At 36.7% G+C, this 27,677-nt stretch overlaps 1 protein-coding gene across 1 annotated transcript in view; it reads right to left on the reverse strand.

Moving 5' to 3' along the window:
- The window catches only part of LOC149066791 (uncharacterized), a 77,795-nt gene that overhangs the window by 26,244 nt on the left and 23,874 nt on the right, over nt 1–27,677 (reverse strand). The window contains exons 2-3 of the mRNA XM_089253196.1: nt 5,685–5,877; nt 2,910–2,986 (exon numbers count right to left, since the gene is read on the reverse strand). Of these exons, the coding sequence (XP_089109322.1) occupies nt 2,910–2,986; nt 5,685–5,877 (270 nt within the window). The remainder of the gene's footprint in view (nt 1–2,909; nt 2,987–5,684; nt 5,878–27,677) is intronic.

Raw genomic sequence — 27,677 nt, forward strand, 5'->3', positions numbered from 1 at the left:
GGCAGCTGGTTTTTCCTGCGAACGTGGTTGTCCAACGTGGTAGTTCACTTTGGAGGTCGACCATCGTCCGACCCCTGAAGAGATTGAAGAATCCTCCACTTCTACTTCTTCATTTGGAGGGTGAGGCTTTGGTTGAATTAGCGGAGCTACTCGAAAACGTAGGATACCATCCAGTTCAGGCGTTCGTCAGGTGAGACAGCTTGATGAGATAGACCTTTTAGGGTTGTCTCCCGTTCCATGAAACTGGTGGTATTGGGGGTGAAGTTTCTTCGGTTTTCTCTTTGATTTTTAATTGAATTTCAAGTTAAGGAGAATGTGTCGGTCGACTAGCTACCTTCGAAGAGGAAGACCACAGTGTTTACTCAGGGGAAGAGTTGGTTTTTTGGATCGTTGGAACTCTGGGATCATCTATTTCCTTAGCGGGGCTTTAGTGATCACTCGGCAACGTGTCATTGTGTCACAATGATGTGTTGAAGAGTAAAAGTTTTTGTTTATTCTCATGTATGTTCAAAAATTAAATGAAGGGCTTGACAATAACAGATTTTCGAGTAATTTATGCATGCTAAAAAGATATACAAACAATATGTTACAGGAAATTTGTGATGTTTTACTTTGATGGTCAGTTGCATTTGAAATTTTCCAATTTTATTAATTGCTTCAAATATCTAGACTACTCTCCAGAGAACTTGAAAGTACAAAATTTATTCCAATGGGAAAAATTTGTCATCGCGATCATCGATTTTTGCTTTGTATCAACATCAGATTTCATGAATAGTAAAAAATAATTAGTTATCTACACTCTAATTTGATTAATTTGAAGCTCAAGGATATAGCATAAAAAAAAAAAAAATCGTATTATCAAAAATTCGAATTGTAATTTGATCTAATTGGAATTTTACAAATATGAAAAACTTTAAAAAGTAATTATTGAATCTATCATCTATGTTACAATGCCTATGAAACGAAAATGATCGTGAAAATTATTTCATTTCTAGATTTGTAATTAATTTTTTTTCGAATTCTCTTAAACATGGCTTCGTTTTATGGAAAATGTCATTAATAGTGAATTTTTCAAGTGTAGAATTATTTTCAAATCAGACGATTATTTCTTAATCACCCTGTATACGAAATTCGAGGGCCACACACCTCGCTACTTTTACATCTTGCATATGGAACAGTAAGTAAATCAAAAAAATAAAATAAAGTAAATATTGATATAATATAAAAAAAGAATATCGATATAATATTATATAAAAAGAATATCGATATAATATTATATTAAAAGAATATCGATATAATATTATATAAAAAGAATATCGATATAATATTATATAAAAAGAATATCGATATAATATTATATAAAAAGAATATCGATATAAGTGAATATCGCCTAATTAAAACCGAAATAAGAGTTTAGAAAAAGGCTTTCGGGAACACATTCACTGGCAAAAAATCGGAATGTCCCGGAAAACCAGTCCATATGATCAGCCTGTGTAGGGGGTCACAAATAAATGTTTTTGTCGAAAGGGGGTCGACCTTCAAAGAGTTTGGGGAACCATAAAGTTAGAGGATGAAAGAGATGAAATTTTCGAGTTTTTCTCTCTCTCTCAACGGCGTATTTTTTTATGACAAGTCCGTAGCATTTGAAAGTGTTGGACAGAACTAAGGATTGGACAGGATTAGAAAAAATGTCCAAATATAACGTGAAGACATCAGAGAAGTCATTCATATTGCAAGGGGTTGTATATTCATAAAAAAATTAACTTTTTGTGCAGGTACGATGTCCTTAAAAACCTAATTAGAAAGTTGTCACCTTGTCTCTATTGAGCCCAAAAAAAAATTCCACGTTTATATGTGTAATATTCGCAGACACATGAATTCACAAATCGGAGGAAAGTTGGTGAAAAACAGTACAAACTAACGGCCAACGCTTCTTTCCGTGCTGTTCTTTCAATCTGATGGATTTTTGTTTAAGACACTATCTCGTTAAAATTCAAAATGCAGCACAGCTTTGTAAGTATTAGTAACAGGAAAACTTTCAATTTTGGAAGCTCTCCGGGTTCCGGAATTTTTAAGGGTTCCGTGGCGTTTGATCATGTGGAACCCCAAAAAGCTGTCACAGAATCCCAGGGTTCCGCGGAAGACTAGTTGGAAACTGATGGTGTACAGATTTCCACTCTCGCCTACACACCCCCAAACTCCCGTATTTCCTGAGTAGTGTCATTTGCATGCGCTCTTGGCAGGTTCTAGTGAAATCATCCAAGAACCGGTGAAACTCCAGCTGCCCACTGAAAGTCAAACGCCAGCATTTGGAACTGAAAACGAAAATATTGCTAGAACGTCTTGCTCAGAGCCACAAGGAAAAAAGTTTATACTGTAAATTTTTCAATGTTGGCTACATGTTTCATTTTAGAAATGATCAGTAAACCCCGGAATAAAATAATGGATGACCAAAATTTAGCCAGAATTTCTGAGAAAACAGACATTTTGCAAATTACATATCTGAATCAAGCCTCGGATTATCGAAAACATGAGGAAAAATGTCCAATTAAACAGGTAATCTTAAGATTAAATTGAATAGAAAAGTCAATATAGTTCCTAAAATATAAATTTACAGTTCACCTATACAAAAATTTATATCGGTCTCTGCGGCAAGATTTTGTAACGGCTCGCGCCTCGAAGACGGGAACCACAGAATGCCAACTTCAGCCTACCACCACTATGGGGGGGGGGGGGGTATCCCGCACTGGAGTCCAAAATCGGAAATAGTCTTCTAGAAAAAAGATGTGGCGATATAGAGAGGGGTTTAGTGACTTCCACTGTGCCATTTGTAAATGCAGGTCAGAGCAATTTATAAAACCACAGAAAGGGTTAATAGAGAGAGAGAGAGAGAGAGAGAGCGTGTTCACCTTCAGTGTGGATTTGGATGATGTTCGGCGTTTTCAACGTCAGTCTGAAACACCTCATGCAATCTTCACCACCAGAGCTATAAGTATAAGAATATCAAGAAAGCAAATAATATTAGTTTGAATTTGGTATTTTCACTTTTTCAATGTTACAACTGGCATCATATAGACACAGAGACAAATATAATGGACAAAAACTACAGAGTGTAATTAGAAAATTTTATCAAAGTATGGTATGAAACTAAGTCTTGCTCGTTCAAATTTTTAAGGAAGAAGAAATCCATAATTTAAAAAAAAGAAGAAAAAAGCCACCTATCTCTGATTGATCAGAGCAAGGCAATCTCTATTCATCGAAAAGTAGAAGAAAATCATCACCACGGTACTATGTCAATTATGTACTATGTCACGGTGCTATATCATCGGTACTATGTCAATTTTTCGTCGTACCGCTCGTGTGGTTGAGAAAGCGCGATGATAAATTTCACATCAACATGATCTAATGCAGTTTCCCAAACTTATCATTCCATCGTCCCCTTCTTCAGAAATTTTTTTCCCTCATCGCCCCGAACTCAAATGAACCCATAGGATTCTATGTTAAATCTGTAGCTCCTGTAGCCCCCCTGGATCATTCCATCGCCCATCGTGGGAGATATTGCCCACTTTGGGAAACACTGATCTAATGCGTATACGCTCATCCCATGGCCTATGGGATGTGCAGCCTCGGAGCTATCTGATGTAGTCCGTGACTTCAAAACGAATTTTGTAAAAATGAACTGAGCATTTCCATATCATTTAAGAGAGCTATGGCATATTTACAGATCATTTGAGTGACCCAGGTACTTGAAGGTCACAGTTCCACATCACTCAAGTGGCCCGCGACACATTTACAAATCATTGCGTGACCCGCAACGCAGTTCCAGTGCAAATTAAGCTGCCCGTTTACATTTCGACAACACTCAAGTGACCCACGACACATTTCCATATCACTTAAATGACGTGCGGCACAGTTCCAGACCACATAAGCGTCCCGCGATGCAGTTCCACATCACTCAAGTTACACTCGTCACAGTTCCAGACTACTACATTGGTGGTCCACGACACATTTCCACATGATTTAAGTGGTCCGAGGCACATTTCCAGATCGCTTAAGTAGCCAGCGACCAGTGCCGTCTTAACGCATGGGCCCACCCGGGCGCTGCCCGGGGGACCTCAAGAGAAGAGAGGCCTCAAAAAACTAGAAGTGGTTGAATTTTTCGTGAATTTTCCAGGCAGGTCGTCGGGAAAATCACTTGGACCGGGGGCCCATGATGCTCTTAAGACGGCCCTGCCGTGACAAGTTTCCAAACTAATGAAGTGTGTGTGTGTGTGCGTGTGTGTGTCCCGCACTCTCATAAAGGTTGAACACCCTTGATATGAAGTAATGTACAGGATGTATTTTGCTACAAAAAATTAGAACACACCAGGAACTCTCAAGAGCAGTAAAGGAAGCCAATATCGCCAATGTAGTGTGGTTGTAATTTGCATTTCTTACATTTTGGGCACTAGTTTGCGGGCACTTGAACTGATATTCTTGTACTGATAAGCCCTTTATAGAAACACTTTAGTGATCTCTAAATGTCCCACTGATCCTTCAAGCGATCTGGAAATGTGTCCGAGCTGCTCAAATGTTGAATAAATATGTAGCGGGCCGCTTAAAGGGCTCTGGAACTGTGTCGCGCGTCACTGAAATGATCTGTAACTATGTCGTTGATCACTTAAATAATCTGGGAATGTCTCGCGGTTAACTTGAGTGATGTAGAACTGCACTGCGGACCACTTAAGTGCTCTAAAACTGTGCCACGTGTCACCCAAGCATTGGCGTACGCAGGGGGGGGGGGTTCTAACCCCTCCCCTTGATTATAGTGTTATTTTGCAGAAAAAACATAAACCCCCTCAGAAGGAAAAAAAATCTGAAACTCCTTCGAGAAAATTATGCGTACGCCTATGCGCCCAAGGGATCTCTAAATGTGGCACGGACCACTTAATTCTTCTGCAAATGTGTTACGGGTAACTGATCTGTGAACGTGTCACGGGACAACTTGAGTGATCTGAAAATGTATCCCGGGTCACTTAGATACTTTGGACTTGTGCTCTAAGGGTTCCCTTAAGCGATCTGTAAATGTATCACTTAGTTCATTTTTCACAAAATTAGGTTTGAGGTGGCGGACCACATCAGATAACTCCGAGGGCCACATTTGGCACGTGGACCATAAGTTTAGCATATATGGCTTAGAGGGTGGGTAGCAATGAATTTCTCAAAGAGAAACTTTGTGTTCTTAGCCTTCAAATAGCGGTGAAGTTGACAGGAATTGATTATAAAGGTATAAAAAGGTAATTATAAAGGTATTTTCTTTCGAAGTTTTAATTTTTAGAAAAATATTTTGTGCATAAAAAAAATTATCATGGGAGGGGGGGGGGGGAGCACATAGTGGGGCTCGCCACGTCCCCCCCCCCTCCGCGCGTGTACGTATCTGATCCCAATATGCGTTAGGAGGTAGGGGAAAGTGCTGACTAAAATTTTCTGACGGGGGGGTCAAAAATGGCTAAAACCCTGCTGACGTAATACTTCGACGGCCCTACCTCGAAAATGCCTTGAATATGACTTCTCATAAAAAAAAAGAATTATGGCATGTCATAAAAATCCGAACCTTAGTTATCTCACCAAGCAAATATTCCGAAACTAGGACGAAAATTGAACACTAGAGAATTCAATCAAAGGTATGCAAGAAGGTTACGTACCTGTCTTTCAGAATGACGTTGTTACCTCGCCTCTGATGACACTTTCCCCAGGGTGGAATGGCGTCTGGTTCGAAAGTGATTTCTGAGAACGTGGCGGCCCCGGACAGATGGTTTCCATATATTCCACCCATCTGGGTCTGTAGATAGAAAGTGCCCTGGTATTCGACCGGGAAGAAGCAGGAACATCTGACAACTGCGGAAAGAGAGAAACGTTAGAGATTTTACTTTTTTTCTGTCCGAAACGTATTAAGAAACTGGATATTATGCCGAAACGAATCTTTGGAAAGAAAAGTGATTTATAGGGGAACGGAAAGTGTGTATGTCTGAAGTATTGGTTCGAAAATTCACTTTCCCGGTAAGCAGGGGGACCCGGGTTTGATTCCCGGAGGAGACACTTTTTTTTCAAAAGATTCGTTTCGGCACAACATCCAGAGAAAAATCATACTTCTCAGAAACATTATTTTCAGTCAAAAGATAGGTGATTGATCTACCGGGAAATTTCATACCGTGCACCGCCCAGGCTCTATCGACAATTGTCAATTTTAGTCATTGCCCTTGATGAGAGGCTGGGCGGTGTCTGATGGTTTATTATGCATATATAATAGACCAATATAAAGCACGTTAAAAAAAAAAGGAGTTACAAATTTAAAAAGTTGCAAATGCTACTATTAGAAAAAATTTCCAATTTTCAAAATTTATGTCTATGGCTTTGTAGCTCTATTGAGCCCTTCGTTATATATCGTTGAAGATTAGACCAATGTCTAATCTTCTCAGCTTGGATGGCTCGGATGAACCATTCGTGTTGTAGTGACCGTCTTAGCTGCTACGCCACATCCCTCCTCTCGGCTTCGTGGGTCTAGTTAGCCCTCTACTGTGGCCAGGCCAGGTCCTGGACCACGTCTACTTTTCTCGCCTTCGTGTCACAGTGGGCAGCCCAGGTGCTGAGCCAATCTTTCCTGTCGGCTTGGTGGCTCGGGTGAGCCGTTCGTGTCGCAGTGGCCAGCCCAAGTGCTAGGCCACATTCGTCCTCTTGGCTTGGTGACTCTAGTGATCACTCTACCGTAGTCAGGCCAGGTCCTGAACAACGTCTACTCTTCAAGGCTTGGTGGCTCGGGTGAGCCCTTCGTGCCACTGTGGCAGCCCAGGCACTGGGCCACATCTCCCCTTCCAGCTTGGAGTGAGCACTCTACTGTGGTCATGCAATCAACCTGGACAACTATGAAATTGCGTCCGACATGGAAATATTCTAATGATTTTGACGCGCTGAACATGAACATCAATCACCATGAAAAAGTTTTATTGGCTCTCATTTTAGAGATACCGCCCTTTTAAGTGTTGAAAAGAGCTTCACGAGCGTTATTGTATAGTGAATAAGTGGTAAGGACCATAAAGGAAAATAGTCGATCTCAATCCAGACTGACCAGTTGTTGGACTAATGTAAGAGATGCTACTAATATCCAGTACGAGCATAATCTAAAACGAAGTGCACTCCAATCGCAGATTAAAGGAACTATAGTGCTGTCATACATTTACGTCTCTATGTATTTTTGTTTGTGCCTCCGTATATTGGGGACATTTGGTTTTTCCAGCACATCTATTTCATTTTCTATACACTTATGTTGTGTTTCATCGTACTGTATTGTATTATTATATGTGCATTATCTCTTTATTTGACCGTGTTGATGTCCGGCAATATGAGTTTCTTTTGTTTTGGAAATAGAGAAATTTTGTATTTTTTAGCTCGTTTCAGCATTGCTGCTTCTAAGCAACTCCAAAAACATTCGATTTCTACTTGTGAGCTGCAAAGCGTATTAAACCTGCAAAGCGTATTATTAATACGCTTTGGTGAGCTGTTTGTACATGATGTTTCTATAATAACCAGAAGAACGGCTCAACGGTTTCCAATGTCTCTTTGACAAGAAAAGCAATAACAATTTTTGGCCCTTAATTTTGGAGGAAAATATCATATGCGGAGGAGACATATTGCTGTGAATTCTTCAATAATGACAAAAAGTAATTTGGCAAACAATAAATGTCATTTTTAAACGATTTAAATCTATGTAAATCATAAATAAGGTGCCCTGAAGTGCAACATCACATATCTTTTTTTAAATATTCACAATTTTTTTCATGTAATAGCATTCAGGGTACCTACAGCATTTGCTTAATACATAACCTCTCAAAATCTTTCTCCTCTGGATATTTTAGTGATTATCAATTAAAGGGTAAAACATGCAATTTCAAGAGAAAATGTAGCCAATCCAATTTTTTTTTTTTTGGTTTAATTGGTGTTTAGCACATTAAAACACATAATAAATCGTTATTTTTGTTTTGGACGCAGAAACTTTGTCAAAATTTATTTTGTAGAAAAATATGCATCCTACAATCAGCAAAACTCTTTTTTGCATTTTATTATACCTTAACGTATTAAATTATTTTGGTGAGAAAACAGACTATGAAAACGCTGGCCAGTGTTTACCCCAAGAAAAAAAAATTCCTAACGCGTCGTGAATTGTTGATAAATGTTTACACCAATAAACACATTGAACTCGCAAAAAAAACATTCCGAGAATTCCCAATTATTAGCTCTAGTTGTACTAGGAATTTCCGATCACCCCGAACCCATCCCTCAGTAGACACCACCAATGTCGTGGGAATCACCAACACGTGCGAAAAAATTCAACACACCAAAATGCCATCGCAAGCAGCGGGCGGTCAGTGTTTACACAAAACTGCAATTATGGCCACATGAGAGAAAAAAAAAAAGAAGGACGCATGAGTGAGTCAGACAGACAGAGAAATTGAACAATAAAATGTTCGATGGACCATTAAGGTCTCCAGTGGAGATTCATCGGCCCGTTTGAAATTGCCCAACAAAATACTACATGAGGAGAAAGAAATTGCTCCCGGTTGGCGGAGGGCATTCATTTAACCATGGCGCCTCTCCATCTCAATATGCGGGTTTCTCTGCGGGACAACCTTACAAGAAAAAAAATTGTTCTATTTCAGGCCTGGTGGGGTCCTTAAGAATATGAGTGAAGTTTGGAAATTCCAATGTGTGTGTTGTGTGTGTTTCCCTTGAGTAGTTTCTTAACAGTAATGCAAAACGATTGGCAATATCTAGAGCAGCGGTTCTCAACCGGTGATCCGCGGAGCCGTTGTGGCTCCTTGTGCACTCTCCAGGGCCGTTTGATGAAAATAAAAAAAAACAATAAAATTTAAAAAAAATAATAATTACAAATATTTTTAAATAGTAAAAGTAACTCAGTAACTTTGAGATAAATAACTAAAAAATTGGCCTCCGGAGCTCCGCTAAAGAATTCTTTTACTTAAAAAGGCCTCCGCGAGTCAAAGAAGGTTGAGAACCGCTGATCTAGAGATACGTTAATTTCGCAAATAAAAGAAATCCATATTGCGCAAAAAATATTCTTTAAATCGGAAATTTCGCATTTTTTTCAAGTTTAGAATTTTGCATTCATTCGCAAAAGATTGTTTTTGATCGAAAATTTTGCGTCCATCCGCAAAAAACAATTAAAATGAAATAAACTAAGATTTTGCATTCATTTGCAAAAGATATTTTCGATTCAAACATTTTGCATTCTTCGGCAAAAGATATTTCTAAATCAAAAGTTTTGCATTCATTTGCAAAAGATATTTCCAAATCAAAAGTTTTGCATTCATTTGCAAAAAATATTTTCGATTCAAACATTTTGCATTCTTCAGCAAAAAAAGGAAAAAAAAAAACCCAAAGCAAAAATTTTGCATTCTTCAGCAAAAAAAGGAAAAAAAAAAACCCAAAGCAAAAATTTTGCATTCATTCCCATAAACATTTCCCAAATCAAAAGTTTTGCATTCATTTGCAAAAGATATCTCAAAATCAAAAGTTTTGCATTCATTTGCAAAAGATATTTTCAAATCAAAAGTTTTGCATTCATTTGCAAAAGATATTTCCAAGTCAAAAGTTTTGCATTCATTTGCAAAAGATATTTCAAAATCAAAAGTTTTGCATTCATTTGCAAAAGATATCTCAAAATCAAAAGTTTTGCATTCATTTGCAAAAGATATTTTCGATTCAAATATTTTGCATTCTTTGGCAAAAAAAGGAAAAAAAACCCAAAGCAAAAATGTTGCATTCATTCCCAGAAACATTTCCCAAATCAAAAATTTTGCGTTCATTCGCAAAAACGAACTACACTAACGACACATTTTTTTAAACATGCCAATTACAGAGCCAAGCATTAAAGTGCTGTACTGTTCTAGAATTGAAGTGCTCAGCAAAATTACTACCTATTTTTGCTTCAAAAAGTGTAAATTATCAAGATTTTGCGGAAAAGTGGTAAAAAATCAAATTTTCGCATTTATTCATCAAAAATGGCAAATTTTTCATTTATCGCCTAATACGAAAATTACGTATCCCTAGTAATATAACTATTAAAAAATAACGTGGAAAACAATTTAAACCTTGAAAATTTTCGATACTGGAAAAAAAGAAGCTTTAGTTTTGTAAATTAAAAATTACTAATAACTGAAAATACGCCGACTGGAAAAAAAACCAAGCAAACGATGACTTTCCGTATAGCTTATGACAGGCGTTCTCAACCTCTGGGTCGCGACCCAAACTCGGGTCCATCCATTTAAAATCCTGTTATAATCCATTAGTTGCGCCGTTGACCTCAAGAGCGTTTTGACGACTTCAGTGGCCTGGGCTGGGACCCTCTTGAGCCATAAATTTATTTATTATTTGGGAAGGAGGCGTGGAAATCGGTATCCAAAAATGCACAGGTATCCAGAGTGCGCAGAAATGCTCAAAAATATTTTGACGAAAATTAATAAAAGTTCAGAATTGATGAGAACTTGAAATTAATGAAAGAAATACAAACTCCAGAATTAATGAAAGAACCACATAACTCCAGAATTAACTAAAACATCTCACGAATTAATGAAAACATTTCCAAAATTAATGAAAGCCTTTTCAGGATTTAATGTTAACATTTCCAGCTCAGATACGTACGGATTGAGTAACGTCTCAGTTGTTTTAATAACAGGATACACAAATAGACTAGAAATGCGAGCTTTCTATTCCTCTTCTAGGAATACACAAGCGTCCTACGAATTTCAGTGATTACGCGGCACTTCAAATGTTTTTAGAGGTACGCACACCTCTTACATAATTCTAGAGATACGCAAGCCTTTCGCACATTTCATGGAGTACACGTATGTCCAAAGCGTTTCATGGAGTACACTTACGTCCGAAGCGTTTCATGGAGTACACTTACGTCCGAAGCGTTTCATGGAGTTACACACTTCTCGCGTGTTTCAAATGGATACGAATTTCTAGAGGCGCAGTATGTGAAGACGTACAAGAGCCTAGGGCTCATACTCTTGGGGGTTAGCGAACTTCTCACCCATTCTTATGAATACTCATATCTCCTACGCATTCCAGAAGGTACATGCGTTCTCAAAGCATTTCAAGTGGGTACCCGAGCCTTCAACGCATTTCGAGTGTGAACACTGTTGGTGTGAAAGGTTGGTAATTACACTGATTTTACTCGTTATTAGATGCTAATCGGCCACAGATAAATATCTCGCTTTCATTCCAATTGAATATGATCAGTCATAGTCGTTCGTATTGCGTGTGTTGAAAATCTGGTAATCCAATTTATTGCCACACAAAGCTGTCTTTAATCCAATTAGAACAATATAGGAATCTAATAAAACGGAAGGGCCCCGCAAACGATAGGACCAAAAAAAAAGTTCTGCCATTTGAAAAATTTCTGCATCGCTGTTTAAAAACAACACAATTTTGCACAAAAGTCTTCATATTTGTGGTAAATTGCTGGAATAGTTTTGGATTGCTTTTTTTTGTTTTCTTTTTCATTGCTGCTGCAAGAATGTCGGTCGATTTTCCGGTTTGGAAACAGAAAAGAAAGATAGATGATTAACTTGTTTATTAAAGTAGAATCTTCGCTCCTAATACATATATGCACGTGTATATATCTATTGATAAATTCATATAGCTTGATTTGATTCGATTCATTGGAAAAGTCGCGACTTCTTTTCGATCGAGGAAAGAATCGATCGGAATGTAAGATAAAAGAAGAATGATGCGAATGGAATTTTATTCATTTTCATTCTTCCAAGATCTTATGACCACCCGTCGATATTATATTGATCGTTTATTTTCCTAAGCGTAAGCCAAAAAAAACGTTCTCGTTATGGTCCGTTACGCAACTTGTCAATGCACTTTTTTTTTGGTACAGACATAAGAAAGAAAAATCATAGTTCTATGATGAGGAAAAAGAAAAAAAAATTCTAGACTATAAAAATATGTGCACGCACACACACACAGTCCATAAATAACAACATATTCATTTTATGGATCAATGAGACAGACAGATTTGATGCATTTCTTACCATAGTAGACATTGACTTGTGTTGAAGATAGAAAGTATAAAATTTTATTTTATGTTAATCATTTAAGATTACTTATCTTTGAAGACAGAAAAACAAATTTAATTTAGCAATTGCATAGCACGCAAGAAACTGCGTTTTATAAGAACATTGCTGTCGTTCCTGTTCTTGTAGAACAAGGGGTTTGTAACCTTTAGTGTTCCACCAAGGGTTGCCAATAAGATGAGGTCATAGACCCCACGTGCCATTAAAAATGAAGACCACATACCTTTTACAAATTGTCAAAAGATTTTTTAAAAAGAAAAAAAAAACTTTGGAGAAGTAAAAATGATGAGTTACTTCTTTTCTCATCCAAACTCACGAATCCCTGAAATCTGTTGAAGGACTTCCAAGAATTGAAGTAGAAACATTTTCGTATGAGGTTCCATTCAAGTATTACGTAAGCAGATTTTTAGCCATTTTTGACCCCCTTCCCCCCCCCCTTTTCAGCAAAATTTCGTCAGCAGCTTAGAATATTTCATATCTTCAAAAAGGGCGATTGATGACGTAAGCAACCTTCAAAACCCCCCTCCCCCTGTCATCAAAAGTCAGCAAATCCGAAACCCCCTTCCCCCCCCCCCCGATGCTGACGTAATACTTGAATGCCCCCTAACTAAACCAATGGCCAACTGCATCCAAGAATAGAAAATTCAGACATTACTGTTCACGAAGCAGAAAAGATACATATTTTAAAAAGCAGTTGCATTTATAAGTTCAACTCTCGGAAAAAAAGTACGACTACGTTTAAGTGAATTTTAGAGTGAGACAGAAACAATTGCGTTTGAAATTAGAAATCGTGAAACAGAAACAATGAGAAATAGTCAAAAAAGAAAGAAAACTGCATTTAAAATGGGTGAAAGAGAAACATCTGCGTTTGAAATAAGAAATTGCGAAAAAGAAACGTTTCGTTTGAAATGAGCGATTGTGAACAAAAACTACTGCGTTTGAAATGAGAAATCATGAGGACAAAACATTTGTGTTTGAAATGGGAAATCGTGAAAAATAAACATTTCATTTTTATGACATGAATGTCGCTCTCCACTTGTCAATACAAGATATACAGAAGACTGGATGTTGTGAAGATATTTATTATTTGAGATGTTAAATTTTTAAGGAAGGAAAAAACTCATCTCTAGCCCTCTGGTGGCTCGTCGTCCATGAGCTATTAGCTGATCGGTTTCACCGTCCATTGCACGGTTCCGTTCGGCATATATACGCTCTAGCGAAGGAAAATCTCTATCTCCTCTGTAGCTTAGTGGTCAGAGCACTCGTCCGGCAATCGAGGGACCCGGGTTCGACTCCCGGTAGAGGCAGAGATGAGTTTTTTTCCTTCCTTAAAAATTTAACATCTCAAATAATAAATATCTTCACAACATCCAGTCTTCTGTATATCTTGTATTTCATTTGAAATGGGAAATCGTGAAAAAGAAACATTCCATTTGAAATGGGAAATCGTGAAAAAGAAATATTGCATTTGAAATGGTGAAAAATAAGCATTGCATTTTTAATGGGAAATCGTGAAAAACAAACAAATCGTGAAAAGAACTATTGCGCTTGAAATGATGAATCACGAAAAAGAAACAACTGCGCTTGAAATGGGAAATCGTGAAAAGAAATAACTGCTTATGCGGGATGGTAAATCCTGAAAAAAAAGTAGAAATATTGGCGTTTTTTCATATGGGAAATCCTGAAAAAGAAAAAAATGTTTAAAATAAGCAAATTTTGGAACATTTGAGTGAAAAAGTTGCGTACACATATATATGGACATGATGCATAAAACAACTGACTCCTTTAACCCTTTAACGGTTTTTAAAATTTTCCTGATCCGCATTGTAACTGCAACGTTGGAAATAAAAGCGTGTGAAGAACCCGAGGTATGTATTTTGGGGTGACCGACCAATCAAGTTTGACGAAATATCTCTGGATTGCCGCTGTAAGGGTAAAAAACGTTCGATAAACAAAAGATTGCGTTTAAAATAAAACGCTAAAGTTAATAAAAGAAATAATTTCAAGAATTCGTGAGAGAAAAATTATTTTATAATTTGCATATTTTTCAAAATTCATGATTGAAAAAAAAAAATAATAATTTCAGGATTAGCGAAAAAAAAATAATTTCAGAATCAGTGAAAGAAATAACTTCAGAATGGGTGTATGAAACAATTCCTGCATCAGCGAAAGAAATATTTCCAGAATTATTGAAAGGGATATCAGTACTAGAATGAAATAAATATTTAATCAAACTTTTTTTTTTTCTTATAATGAAAGAAATTATTTCAGAATCAACAACGATTCATATTTAATGAATCAAATAATTTCAGAATCAATAAAAATCCATATTTAATGAAAAAAATTATCTTAGAATTAATGAAAACTCATTTTAAAGGAAGAAAATACTGTAACTATAGAATCAATGAAAACTCATTTTAAAGGAAGAAAATATTGTAACTATAGAATCAATGAAAACTCATTTTAAAGGAAGAAAATACTGTAACTATAGAATCAATGAAAACTCATTTTAAAGGAAGAAAATACTATAGAATCAATGAAAACTCATTTTAAAGGAAGAAAATATTGTAACTATAGAATCAATGAAAACTCATTTTAAAGGAAGAAAATACTGTAACTATAGAATCAATGAAAACTCATTTTAAAGAAAATACTGTAACTATAGAATCAATGAAAACTCATTTTAAAGGAAGAAAATACTGTAACTATAGAATCAATGAAAACTCATTTTAAAGGAAGAAAATATTGTAACTATAGAATCAATGAAAACTCATATTTAACGATAGAAATTATTCTAGAATTAATGAGAATGTATATTTAACGCAAGAAACAATTCCAGAAAACATAAGTCGTCAGTAAATCTGGGGTTTCCCGTTCAACTTAGTGGTGATTAGCCGATCAGTTTAGATGACACCACGTCAGTACATTGTGTCCTTCAGATTCTGGATACAATCTCACAGTTCCAAATAGCCATGACTTGGTGACCCGCGGGCATCACGGAAAGTTTTAGATTTTAGCATCGACCTGTATTGCGAGGACAGTTCACAACAGCTGTAGTATGATATAATGATTATACTATAAAGTTTAACAAAATTGGTCGCATATTTATCGAGTTGTGACGATTTTTCTATTTGCTGCTTAAGGTACAGAGACAAGAAGATAAGAACTCTTGTTGAGTTTGAGATACTTTTTACCAATTTGGATCCAAACTCAAAGGTATGTGACTAAGTGAATTCCTTAGCGCATCCAATTAATTATATTCTGATGATGTAAGTTATAGAGCATCCTACATATTTCATAAGCTATACCATAAACAGCAGCAGCGGCTTCCTATATTTTAATGATAAACAGAAAAGAGGGAAGCAGGGGTCTCTCTCTGGAAAAATTTTCATTAAGAAAAGAACGGGTCACCGGAAGTCAGACGCCCCCTCCCCCCCCCCCTAAAAAATAAGGAGAAACGAAGAAGAGAAAACACCCACGACTTGGTGAGTTTTGTAGAAACATCATCAGAAGATAACGATTCATCTTGTTATAGAGATGAACAGTTTCCCACAGCTTTTTCGCTACATCATGGAAGTGAGAGGGAGAGAGAGAGAGATGCATATGGATAAAAAAAAGGTTCTCTTCCGGTGCAAAAGCTGCTCAAACACGACACCAACACATGTGTGTATATGAATAAATGAGAAAACACTAAAAATTTCAACACAGCAAGGAATCCGATCTCCATTCAATAATTTCCTCTGCGCAGCACTTGCCCAATTTAATTATGTAACATTTTTTTTAATGATTCGTCATTTCCTCATTTCTGCAAGAAGGCCAGAAAATTCTGGGGAAATGATCGAAATATTTTCCCATTCCATGCGTGTATATAAGAGAACCTGTCGTACAGACGAAAGACAATTCAGTTTTCTTTGTTACGACATCTCCGTCAGAACGATACGATGTCGGAAACGCGTACGAAATTGAAATCGTGTCCGGAAAATTCACCGCTAGGAAAATTCACCGCCGGAAAAGTCACCGCCATGCAATTCACCACTAGGAAAATTCACCGACTAACAATTCACCGACAACAGTTCGATGCGAGTCAGTTAGTGTGGGAGTGAGCAATTGAGTTACTGAGTCAGTGAGAGAGGAGTGAGTGAGTGACCTACTGAGTATGTGAGTAAGTGACCTAGTGAGTATGTGAGTGAGTGATTAAGTGATTGAGCGAGTGACCTAGTGAGTGAGTGAATTAGTTTTAACTTAGTAGTGTCACAAATGATTAAAAAATCTATTATTAAATAAATTAAAACTTATTCACTGGGTCACTCATCCACTCAGTAGCTCACTCACTCACTAGATCACTCATCCACTCAGTAGCTCACTCACTCACTAGATCACTCATCCACTCAGTAGCTCACTCACTCACTAGATCACTCATCCCCTCAGTAGCTCACTCACTCACTAGATCACTCATCCACTCAGTAGCTCACTCACTCACTAGATCACTCATCCACTCAGTAGCTCACTCACTCACTAGATCACTCATCCACTCACTAGATCACTCATCCACTCAGTAGATCACTCATCCACTCAGTAGCTCACTCACTCACGGATTCAGTAGCTCGGTCACTCACTCAGTAGCTCTCTCGCGCGCTCACTCCCTCGCTTTCTGACTCTCATCGAACTGTTGTCGGTGAATTTTCCTAGCGGTGAAATTTCCTAGCGGTGAATTTTCCGGCGGTGAATTTTCCTAGCGGTGAATTGCATGGCGGTGAATTTTCCGTAAGCCAATTTAAATGCTACGAATTTCCTATGTATGTGAATTTATATAGCTTTTCTGAAGGCCCCCGAGTTCTACACGTCTACGAGTTCTAATTTTTGTAATTGGAAATATGCCTGTAGGACAAGGGCTTCCCACCGAACCCTTGATGATAATGATTCTGTTCTATGAGAGAAACTCAAACTAGATTTGGATTATTTACCCGAAAAATATGTCCCTGCCGCCTTTTATTGCCCTGCTGCCAACATTTCATACTGTGCACCGCGCCCAGGCTTTATCAACCATTGTCAATTTTAGCCATTGCCCCGGATGAGGGGGAATGGGCGAATTGCCTTTTCAACAGCATCATAGGGCAAAATAAAAAAGGACTTTGTCACCACCTCTTAATATACATATTTATTGTCATTAATCATTTTGCGTGGTCTTATCGTGGAAGCCATTATTTAACTGAAGTTCCCTCATGGTCCCCCCCCCCCACAGTCTGACTTGAAAGCCCACCAAAAATCTCAACCAAAGGCCCTACTGCGAGATGTGAGGTCTCCGTGCCATGGCTGGTTGAACTCATGGTTGAGACTCACGAGGTTATAGCCCTGTCAGACTATCGGGAGACATTTTCACGAATCAAGAGCTTTGATTCTAACCATCACTAAAAGAAAAGCTTCCATACGGGAACTCTGACAATGCTTCAACTCTCTATGCTTCAACTGAAACAATCATAGGGTGTTCATCTGTGTTGTCGGTGAATATTTCTCAAGTGCAATATCAAGCACCTATCTTCAATGGTTGAAGTTGATGGGATTATGACCCGACAAGGATAGGGCTGGCAGGACTCTAGCTCGAGCGCCTTGAACAAATCTCATTATTATTAGGGGCCATTCAAGTATTACGTCAGGAATTTTTCAACCATTTTTGACTCCTTTCCTTCCGTGTCAGCAAAATTTCGGCAACTCTGTCCCCTACCTCCTATCACATATTGGTGGGATCAGAGACGTATGTGTGGGGGGGGGGGACATAGGGGGGATCCTGCCCAAACGATCAAAAAATCATTTTTAATGCAAAAAATATTTTTTTAAATTAATATTTTGAAAGAAAATAACTTTATATGTGTTATTATAATCAATATATTTTAATGGCAATGCTATTTGAAGGCTAACCACCCTTTAAGCCACATATGGCGAACCCTTGGCCCGCGGACCAAATGTGGCCCTGGGGCTTATCTGGGGGTTATGTCCTACCCCTCAAATCCAATTTTGTAAAAATGAACTAAGCGACACATTTACAAACCGCTGTGATCCGTGGAAAAATTCCATAGCATTTGGCAGATATTCAGATCACTCGAGTACACCAGCGGCACATTTTCAGATCACACAAGTGGGCCTGTGCCACATTCACAGATGACTTAAGTAACCCGCGATACAGTTGCAGAACACTGAAGCAATCCGTGGCACATTTAGAGATCCCTTGACTCAAGGGATCCTTAAGTGACAGTTGGCACAGTTTTAGAGCACTTAAGCAGCCTTCAGTTCGGCTCTATATCTCACAAGTTACCCGCGACAGATTCCCAGATTACTTAAGTGATCTGCGGCATAATTACGGATCACTTGAATGATACGTGGCACAGTTCCACAGCACTTAAGCGGCCCAAACACATTTCTAGATCACTTGAAGGATACGCGAAACATTTAGAGAACACTAAAGTGCCTGTCTGGGAGACTTATCAATGGGGAAATTGTTAACTTTATTAACAAGCCACAGTTCAGGACGTCATTAAGAATATTTTTTATAAAGGGTGGTTAAAATGACGTAAGCATCATCTAAACCCCCCCTCCCCCCATTGTCATCAAAAGTCAGCAGATCGGAAACCCTCCTTTCATCGATGCTAACGTAATACTTTTTTTTCTTTTTTTTTCAAACCGAGCACAACGAGCACAACTCAGGTCTATTGCCATAGGCAATTTACTACCTAGTGAGTTGTGCCGGAAGTGTAAGTGCGTGTACCTAACAGTCTGAGTGCATGTCTAGTGTTGTGTATAATTTTTCAGTGCTGCCATCTATATCTCAGAAGTGAAGTGAGTGATGCGTTGTGACTGAATATTTGTACTGTTTGTAGGACTGTTGCTCTCTGTGGTGAGACTTTTTAACGGGGAGATCGGCTCGCATTTGCGCCTCGAAGTTGGGAACCACAGAAAACCAACTTCAGCCGACCACCACTGTGGTGACGGTGGGGCTCGAACCTGGGTCCCCGCGATGCGAGTCCGTCACTATGACCATTCGACCACCACAGCGGCAAAACGTAATACTTGAATGACTCCTTCATACACTGTAAATTCAATATAGATAAGGCTCTCACCAAAAATCTCAGTCTAGGAGGGGGGGGGCTGGCTACAGAATGGGAGGGATGATGAACACAGAGATGCTCGTGGAGAAGAGGAAAAAATTCATTTCAAACATATAAAATGTGCCCTATAACTTTTCTTTTCCAGATGGGGAACACATTGTATTTTTTTTCAATCTGCACCGACCGGTATAGAATTTCGATATATGTGCGAAATGGCAAAATACTATACCATGCTGCTACCTTATATCACTGTTTCTCAACCACCGGGCTGCGACACGATATGGTGTCCTAACATTAGTCAAACCGGTCTGTGAGTGATTCGTCGTTTCATTTTTACCGTTTGTTCGTTTTCCTGTTATTCGTATGTAAGACCGGGCCTTTCACTCTCAAAATGAATTAAACTCGTCCGTGGGCTAACAAAGACTGAGGACCTCTGCCTTAGGCCAAGATTTCAGAATAAAAGTTTGTTAAAAGATATTTCACAAAACTTGAAAAAAAAAAACCATGAAAAAAGCAATATGGTGTGATACTGACAAATACTCTTTGAGCAATAATATAAATTAAATTATCAAGTTTTCCTGGCTTTTTTGTAATTGTGTTCAAAGGAATAGAGTTACTGGAATAGAGTTATCCGTTCTTATAACAAGATAGGAGTATCCAGGAACTCACCACAAAGTCCTCCGAAAGAGTGGTAAGAACAGATTTATTTTTCATATACCATGGTATTTTATGTATGGGTGGTTATAAATAAACTCAGACGTATGTAACGCCCATTCTGATGGAGGTTGACACTACTCAGCTTAATTATACTGGCATTACTTCGACTTATGCAGCGCCCGTTGTGGTGGACGTATTTGATAGAAACTTGGAACGTATGTTATTTGGACCGTGGGAAAAATATAACTGTGATAAAAAAGCGCCACTTTTTACCTGGTGGTTACAAATCGAACTATTGTTTTTTATTGAATCTTCCTTTTCTCATGGTCCAATATATCCTCCAAGTTCCATCAGAATTGGCGCTACATATATCTGAGTAGTGTGAGTTTATTTATGACACACTGTATGACCATCGTGAGATAGGTTAGCTTTACGTTGGGTAATTCGTTGCCCTTGTGTGTAGGGTAGGGTTTCAGCTTGGCATTGCCGTTATGCAGTGCCAAGCCCTATAGGTTAAAGACTATAGATTTGTATTTGTAGCATAAAACCCTGCGACGGACATTAAGAGAGTGGCACCTCACTCAAATCTGGCCTCAGTAGCACTCGACTCGGAGATCCCATTTCGCCCTGAAAATTTTTCGTACGGGGCAGGACCGTAGCGTCGGATTTACTAAATTATCCTGTATACCCTTAAGGGTGGGTCAGGGATGCATCAATGAGATGACCACCCTGTATTACAAAATATAGAGAACAGACAAGTTTGAAATCAGCCAATTCAATCGATTCTTTGAGTCCGGGTATTTAAGAATTTTTTCCGGAATCTGTAACTCGATTTCAGTGGAAATGCAAGGCGGAATGCCGGCTAACGTAGTAACTAATACGGCATGTAAATTTTCTCATGTTTATGAAGTTTCCTTTGAAGAGAGACAACGGAACTAAATTATAAGGTACTCCGAATATATTTACGTTCGCATCCTCGCGTGGTCTCTCTACAGCCATATTTTTTCTTAGTAAAAAGTAAAAAAAAAAAGTAAGAAAAAAAAAACTTATCAAAGGTGAAGAAAAGAAAAAAGAAGTAAGAAAAAGAAGCATAAAAACAGTTACCGACGTCAGTTCGCGTGCCAGTGCCCGTCGTGCACCTGGCACGCGCAGATGTTGATTCTCTCTCTCTCTCTCTTCTCTTGAAGCTCTTCCACATCTTACGCAGAAGTAAGGAAAAGAAAATTGAAGATGGTGGTGCTTAAACGTAACACTGAGCACTCGAGGGCATCGTTATACTTACGGGAGTGTATTATCTATAATAATAATGCTAAGGGAGAATGAAAAAAAAAAAATCTTAAAACAGTACATAGATAAGGGCGGTGGGGATAAACCTTAAAAATAGATGGAGGGGCTCCTTTTGAGCTCTCAGGAGATATAATTTCTTTGATAGGAGGGTTTTCTCTTTTAATCAACAGTATTTTGCTCAATACGCGTTATGAAGGGTCACTTACCCTTGGGCTGCTAAATCCGTATATTACAGTAGCTACCGGCAAACAGCACTGTATTAGACAATATCCTGATGGTAAAGGGTCATCAACGCATGGCCCGCGGGCAGCATGTGGCATTTTTAAAGATCTTTACAGCGGCCCCTCGATAGTTTATATAGTAGCAGAATTTATAGAAATGATGGAAAAAATCCCCTCAATGAAAAAATGTGTTCTCGAATTGGTGAAAGAAGCAATTTCTCAAAATTATTATTTAAGAAGAAATTTCTTATTCTTATTATTATTATTCAACGAAAAAATTATTTCTGATTTACTGGAAACACACATTATTTATGAAAAAATAATTTCGGAATTAATGAAAATTCAGATTCAATGAAGAATAACTCCCGGATTATTAAAAATTCATAATGAGTAGGAAAAATTTTCCGGATTAAAGAAAAAAATAATTTTAAATTTCAAGAAAGAATAATTTTAAATTTTAAGAAAGAATAATTTCAAAATTTAAGAAAGAATAATTTCAAAATTTAAGAAAGAATAATTTCAAAATTTAAGAAAGAATAATTTCAAAATTTAAGAAAGAATAATTTCAAAATTTAAGAAAGAATAATTTCAAAATTTAAGAAAAATAATTTCAAAACTGATTAAATTAATATTTAATGGAAAAATGATTTAAAAATTGATGAAAATTCATATTTAATGAAGTAACCAATTCCTCAGAATTCATGAAAATTTATATTAATTGATAAAATAATTCCAGAATCATAACAAATTTGGAAAAACATTTAACATGGAAATCCATGTTATTGATGAAAAAATTGTTTCAGAATTAATGAAAATTCATATTTAACTTAAAACCAATCTGACAATAAATGAAAATCTCCAATAACATAGGGACACCCTTTTTTGACTTGGAGCTCTGAACCCCATTGGGCTCCCCCCCTCCCCACCGTTAAAACACCACTGTACAAATCTAGATTCTGAAGCACGACTTGTTTGGCCATCGGGCTTCATGTGGAAAATCATTTTCAGCCCGCAGTGTCTGAAAGGCTAAAGACCTCTTGAACTCTGTTAATGGTAATACGAGGACTAAAAACTTTTTCGATTCATATTCAATATCCATTCACAAAAGATGACTGACGGCAAACTTGATGATGAAGAAAATTAGAAGGTTCATAGTCCTTATAATCAAATTAAAAATACATCCCCGAGCCAAGGCCGTACGAAGTTGTTTTGGAGCATCCGCCCTGGCGGATAATCTCGTGTAGGTCATGAGAAAGTGATCTTCAACTTCTCTCAGGTCCCGAATGTCCTTCATTAAGACATTACCGAACATTATTACATTTCTAACATTGAACTTTTTTTTTTCTTTTCCCTAAAGGTCTCGGACGTCGTTTTTTTACCCCCGTGGTCGGTCGCATGGGAGTGCCCGCCTTTACTTTTATTACAAACACAGAAGAGACTATTATATATGTAATGTCCTCTTCCACCCACAACCAGATGAAAGTATACGAAAAAAAAAGAAAGCATCTCTAGTCATAATATTGCTGCTGGTTTAACATGGCGCATGCCGGTTTGTTAGAACAGGGAAAAAAAAAATTATCATGGGTTCATTCAGTGTGTGCGTGTAGGTACATCCTACGCAGTTTAATCGCCTCCGCGGTGCGAAACGGTCCAGGGTACTCCACCTAAACATTCCAGTAACATGAATCACCCGAAAGAAAATAAGAAACAGGACGTTAAAGAAGATTACGAAAAAATATATATATAGGAATGTCTCCTAAAAACGAAGAAGATACCTTGAATGTCACACGATCTTTTCTTATTCTTTTTGATTGGCCAATCGTGAATGTTTTGACACTGCGTAATCTAACATGAATAGTGCGATGTATAAAAAAAAAAAGGAATGAGATAATGATATTGATGATACCCATTCATCATGTCGGCGTTTTCCTTTCTTACTAATGTTTTTGGATTTTTCTTTTTTTTCGGGATCGATTCGCACCGATCGGTATCATTCGATCTTTCTTTGGTTTTGAGTGGTTTTTTTTTCACGTAAAAATGGTTATTTTTCAAAAATAAAAGGTGCAGGATTTTTGTGAAAGTGCGAAAATGAAAAACATATGGACCTCTTTCCTATGAGAAATAATAAAACAAACCAAAAGTTCATGTAAAGTAGAACGTAATTATATAATGCAAAAAAAAAATCTGAGAAAAAATTAAGAAAGTAAAAACAAAAAAATATATTCATATGAAATAAATTCATAAAAATTAAAGGAATTATAAATGAATAAAAATCGATGAAAAATTGATATTTGGAAATACATAAAAAATTAAACAATAACAAAAAATTAAAATGAACAATTTGAAAAAAATGTAAAAAATTAAGGTAAAAAGTTGAAAATTTTGCAAAAAATGTAATTTTGGAAAAAGAAACGTGAACGAAAAATTCTAAAAGTGTAAACTTGAAAAATGAATAATATTCTAAAGAATTGAAACTTTAAAATTTAAAGACAATAAAGTACATAATCTAAGTAAAATAAATTTTAAATAACGAATATAATAAAATGAAAAATGAATTGATATGAAAAATTGAAAGAAATAGAAATGATAGAGTAAAGAGTATAGAGTAAAATAGCTGTGTGTCCACGAACGGTCGCAAGTTTTGACGTGAATGCGTTTTTCATGCCTGGCATCTCTTAGTAGGTTTTGTCTTTGGAATTAGTAACGAACGATACCAATGTTGTCTATTTTCGTTGTGAACCACTCAAAATATAGCGGAAAAAAATTGTTACGAATGAGGACTGAGATGCCCAGACAGGAAGAGATATTAAAACCGGAGTGATATGATTGAATGCACCTTTACAATGTGCATCTGACGATACCATTGCTATTCGCTTTCGTTGGGCAGTTCCCGAGAAAAAATTATTAAAAGGTAAAGAAATTTAAAGAAAAAAAAACAACTTGTGTGGAGAAAATTAATAAAAGCTAATCGAAAGTAAAAATATGTATAAATTATTAAAAGTCAATAAATAAATGTTTGAAAATACATAAAAAATTACTCAAAGAGCAACAATCAGGAAAATTTGAAAATGAATAATTTTAAAAATGTAAAAAGTTGAAATGAATGATTTAAGGTGCAAGAACTTAGGGGATAAAGTAAAAACCGAATAAAATAAATTTAAATATTAAATTATATTAAGGTATCCGACTATGTTGAAAACGTCATTTTTGAAGAAAATATGGATTTTCATTTTCTTATCTTATATATAAATGTGAAAGTATGTATGTATGTATGTTCTTTATACAAATCGGCAATTTTAGACCGATCGTCGCCAGATTTTGCATATATACCAAACAGGTCCGGGATTGAACCGTAGGCTACTTTAAAAGTTCGTCAGAGCTGGGCAAATGCCCGAAATAGGCAAAAAAACTGTCGGGAAACAATGGTTTTGGGGCCTCAACAATTACTTTCGGAACATTCACTTTGGTTACCTTGGTTTCCAACAATGCGTTTCAGAAGCGTATATATATATGCCTTTACAATAGTTTGTCACACCTTTAATTCATAACTGTCGCACCAGAACTAAACAACTTAACATCTGTTATTATAGTTTATTGCTTTATAACGGTTTGTCACTTTTCCAATCCAATTCAATTTTTTTTCAATTCAAATTTATTTTAAAATTTGTGTGAATACATGTTATATTATATTATTGGCAACCAAGGAGACACATGTTCCATACTGGTTGTTATATCCTCCCTGTAATTGAAGAAAAACCCGGGAAGCGCCGGGTATTTCTGCTAGCTTACATACAGTTTGTCCTGTAAGTGATAATGCGGCCTTTATCTCATCAACCGCCCATCGTATAGGTATAGTTTCAATTTAAAAAATGCTTAAAAGGCGTTTGAATAATATGCGCTGCACAAGCTGGACGTATGACGTCACGTCGCTAACAACAGAGAACAACAACTACGACGACAAAACTGGGAATAAAAATTTTCAACGCCAACTGATGTACTCAATGCTTGCCTCAAATCATCAACACTCTGGCACGAAGTTAAAAAATTATCATTATCCACCAACATGCGAGTTCAACTGCAAAATGACTCAGCACTGCTATCATTTTCACATCAGTTGATCAAACTTGGCAATGGAAGAATTCCCGTAGACCCAAGCACTGGACTGATTACGTTCCCAAATGGATTTTGCCAGTTCTTATATATATAAACTCAGTTCAAGAACTTGCTGACGAAGTATTCCCAAACATTCAACAAAATCACCGAAACCATGAATGGGTTTGTGAGAGAGCAATTCTGGAACCGAAAAATGACAGTGTGAACAAGATCAACGAAAAAATCCTAAAAATTATTCCGGGAGACTCCACATCTTACAAATCGGTTGCCACTGTCACAGACACAGCGCAGACAGTTCTGTACCCTGCAGAACTTCTGAACTCTTTGGATATTCCGGGTGTGCCACCACACAACTTGACCCTCAAAGTCGGAGCACCTATAATGATTTTAAGAAATTTGGAGACACCGATACTCTGCAATGGCAACAGACTCTGCGTGAAGAAACTGCACAATTACATCATTGAAGCAACGATTCTAACTGAATGTGCTGAAGGAGAAGACGTCTTCATTCCACGTACCCCAATTATCACTGAAGAAATGCCATTCACTTTCAAGCGATTATAGTTCCAGATTCGTTTAGCTTTTGTCATGACAATCAACAGAACGCAAGGTCAGTCGTTAGCAAAGGCAGGTATCAACCTACTTGAGCCCTGTTTTTCACACGGACGGCTTTAAGTCGCCTGTTCGCGTGTTGGTAATCCTAAAAATTTGTACATCTACACACCAGATGGACAAACAAAAATATTGTGCATCCACAAGCGATTGCCTGAAGTTTTTAATTAAAATATTTAAAAATGAAAGTAATTTGTTCTTACTTAATGCAGAAATATTTTGATTAAGAAATAATTAATAAGCTATATATATATGTAAATTTTTTACAGGGCGGGCAACGTCGCCGGGTATCAGCTAGTTTTTTATAAAAGCCCTATTTGTTGTGATTCCAAAACGGGCCTTGTTTTGTTTATATGATGCTTAGAATCAAAGTTACGTTCACTTTAGTGTTGCGTTTTTACATACAAGTGATACGCGAATAAAGACTTTAAACGTGTTTTACGAAGAATGCTATTTTTGACATTTTACTTGACTTTGTGACATGATTTGTAAAAATTGATGCATTGCATCCTTACGAAATTTTAATGTGATATTTTACTATACATTGTTGAGGTTATGAACCAAAATCTAAGGTCTATCACATAAATTTTTTGAATTACAGTGTTTTATAGACAAAATATTGGATGAAATTTCAAAAAATTCACACGTACTTAAACATATTTTGGAGTAACTTATGAGCATATCATGCAATCCTTTAAATTTTGGTTCATAACCTGCAACATAACTAGCTAAATGCACTGTGAAAATCACAAAGCATTTCATTGATAAAATTTTTTGCAATCGTGTTTCGAGTATCACATGAATTTTGCCTAAAATTTGACGAAAAACGAATTTTTCATAGAAAATATAATAGATAGACCAAAATTTGTCACTGTTTTCACCATTTTGAGACACTTTCTATCAAAAAATGTATTTAAAGTTCACTCCAGAACCATTTTAAAGAAAAGTGACAAGAAAGGTAGTCGGATACCTTAATCAAATGAAAAATAAATTGATACGAAAAGCTTAAAGAAACTGAAATCTAAAAATGCTAAAAGAGAATTAGAAACTAAAATGGTCGAAGAATTTGAAATTAAGGAATTCGAAATTAAAAATTGCAACGATTTAAAAATTGATTAGGAAAAATATAATTGCGTGAGGAATTGTTTTAAGTTTCTTCGAGGGAAGAAACTGAAAAATGTTGTCAATTGTCTCTGAAATTCAAATTTGTATTCCCAGTTGTATATTTTCTGGAAAAAATTGAATTGAGTATCTTGGAAAATTCATCCTTTATGGGAAGTGGGGGGGGGGGGGGTCTCTTACCTTTTTAACATGGTGAAAAACTTTTTTATGTAGAAATATTTTTAAAAGCATTTATTCATTGACTTATGTTCAAATTATTACCATATATATATTTGATTGTGTATGCTATCCTGTCAGTACAAAATTATACATATCTCAATACTTAATTTTTTACAAATTAGAAATGACACATGACGCGTTTCTGTCAAAACTTATCAAAATAAGTTGTTCAACCAGCTGATAAACCCAAAAGTGAAAGTTTGCAC

This window comes from Pholcus phalangioides, unplaced genomic scaffold (assembly GCF_987345545.1).
Source record: "Pholcus phalangioides strain wild (caught in Gottingen) unplaced genomic scaffold, Ppha-v1.0 ptg000032l_1, whole genome shotgun sequence".
Lineage (NCBI taxonomy): Eukaryota > Metazoa > Arthropoda > Arachnida > Araneae > Pholcidae > Pholcus > Pholcus phalangioides.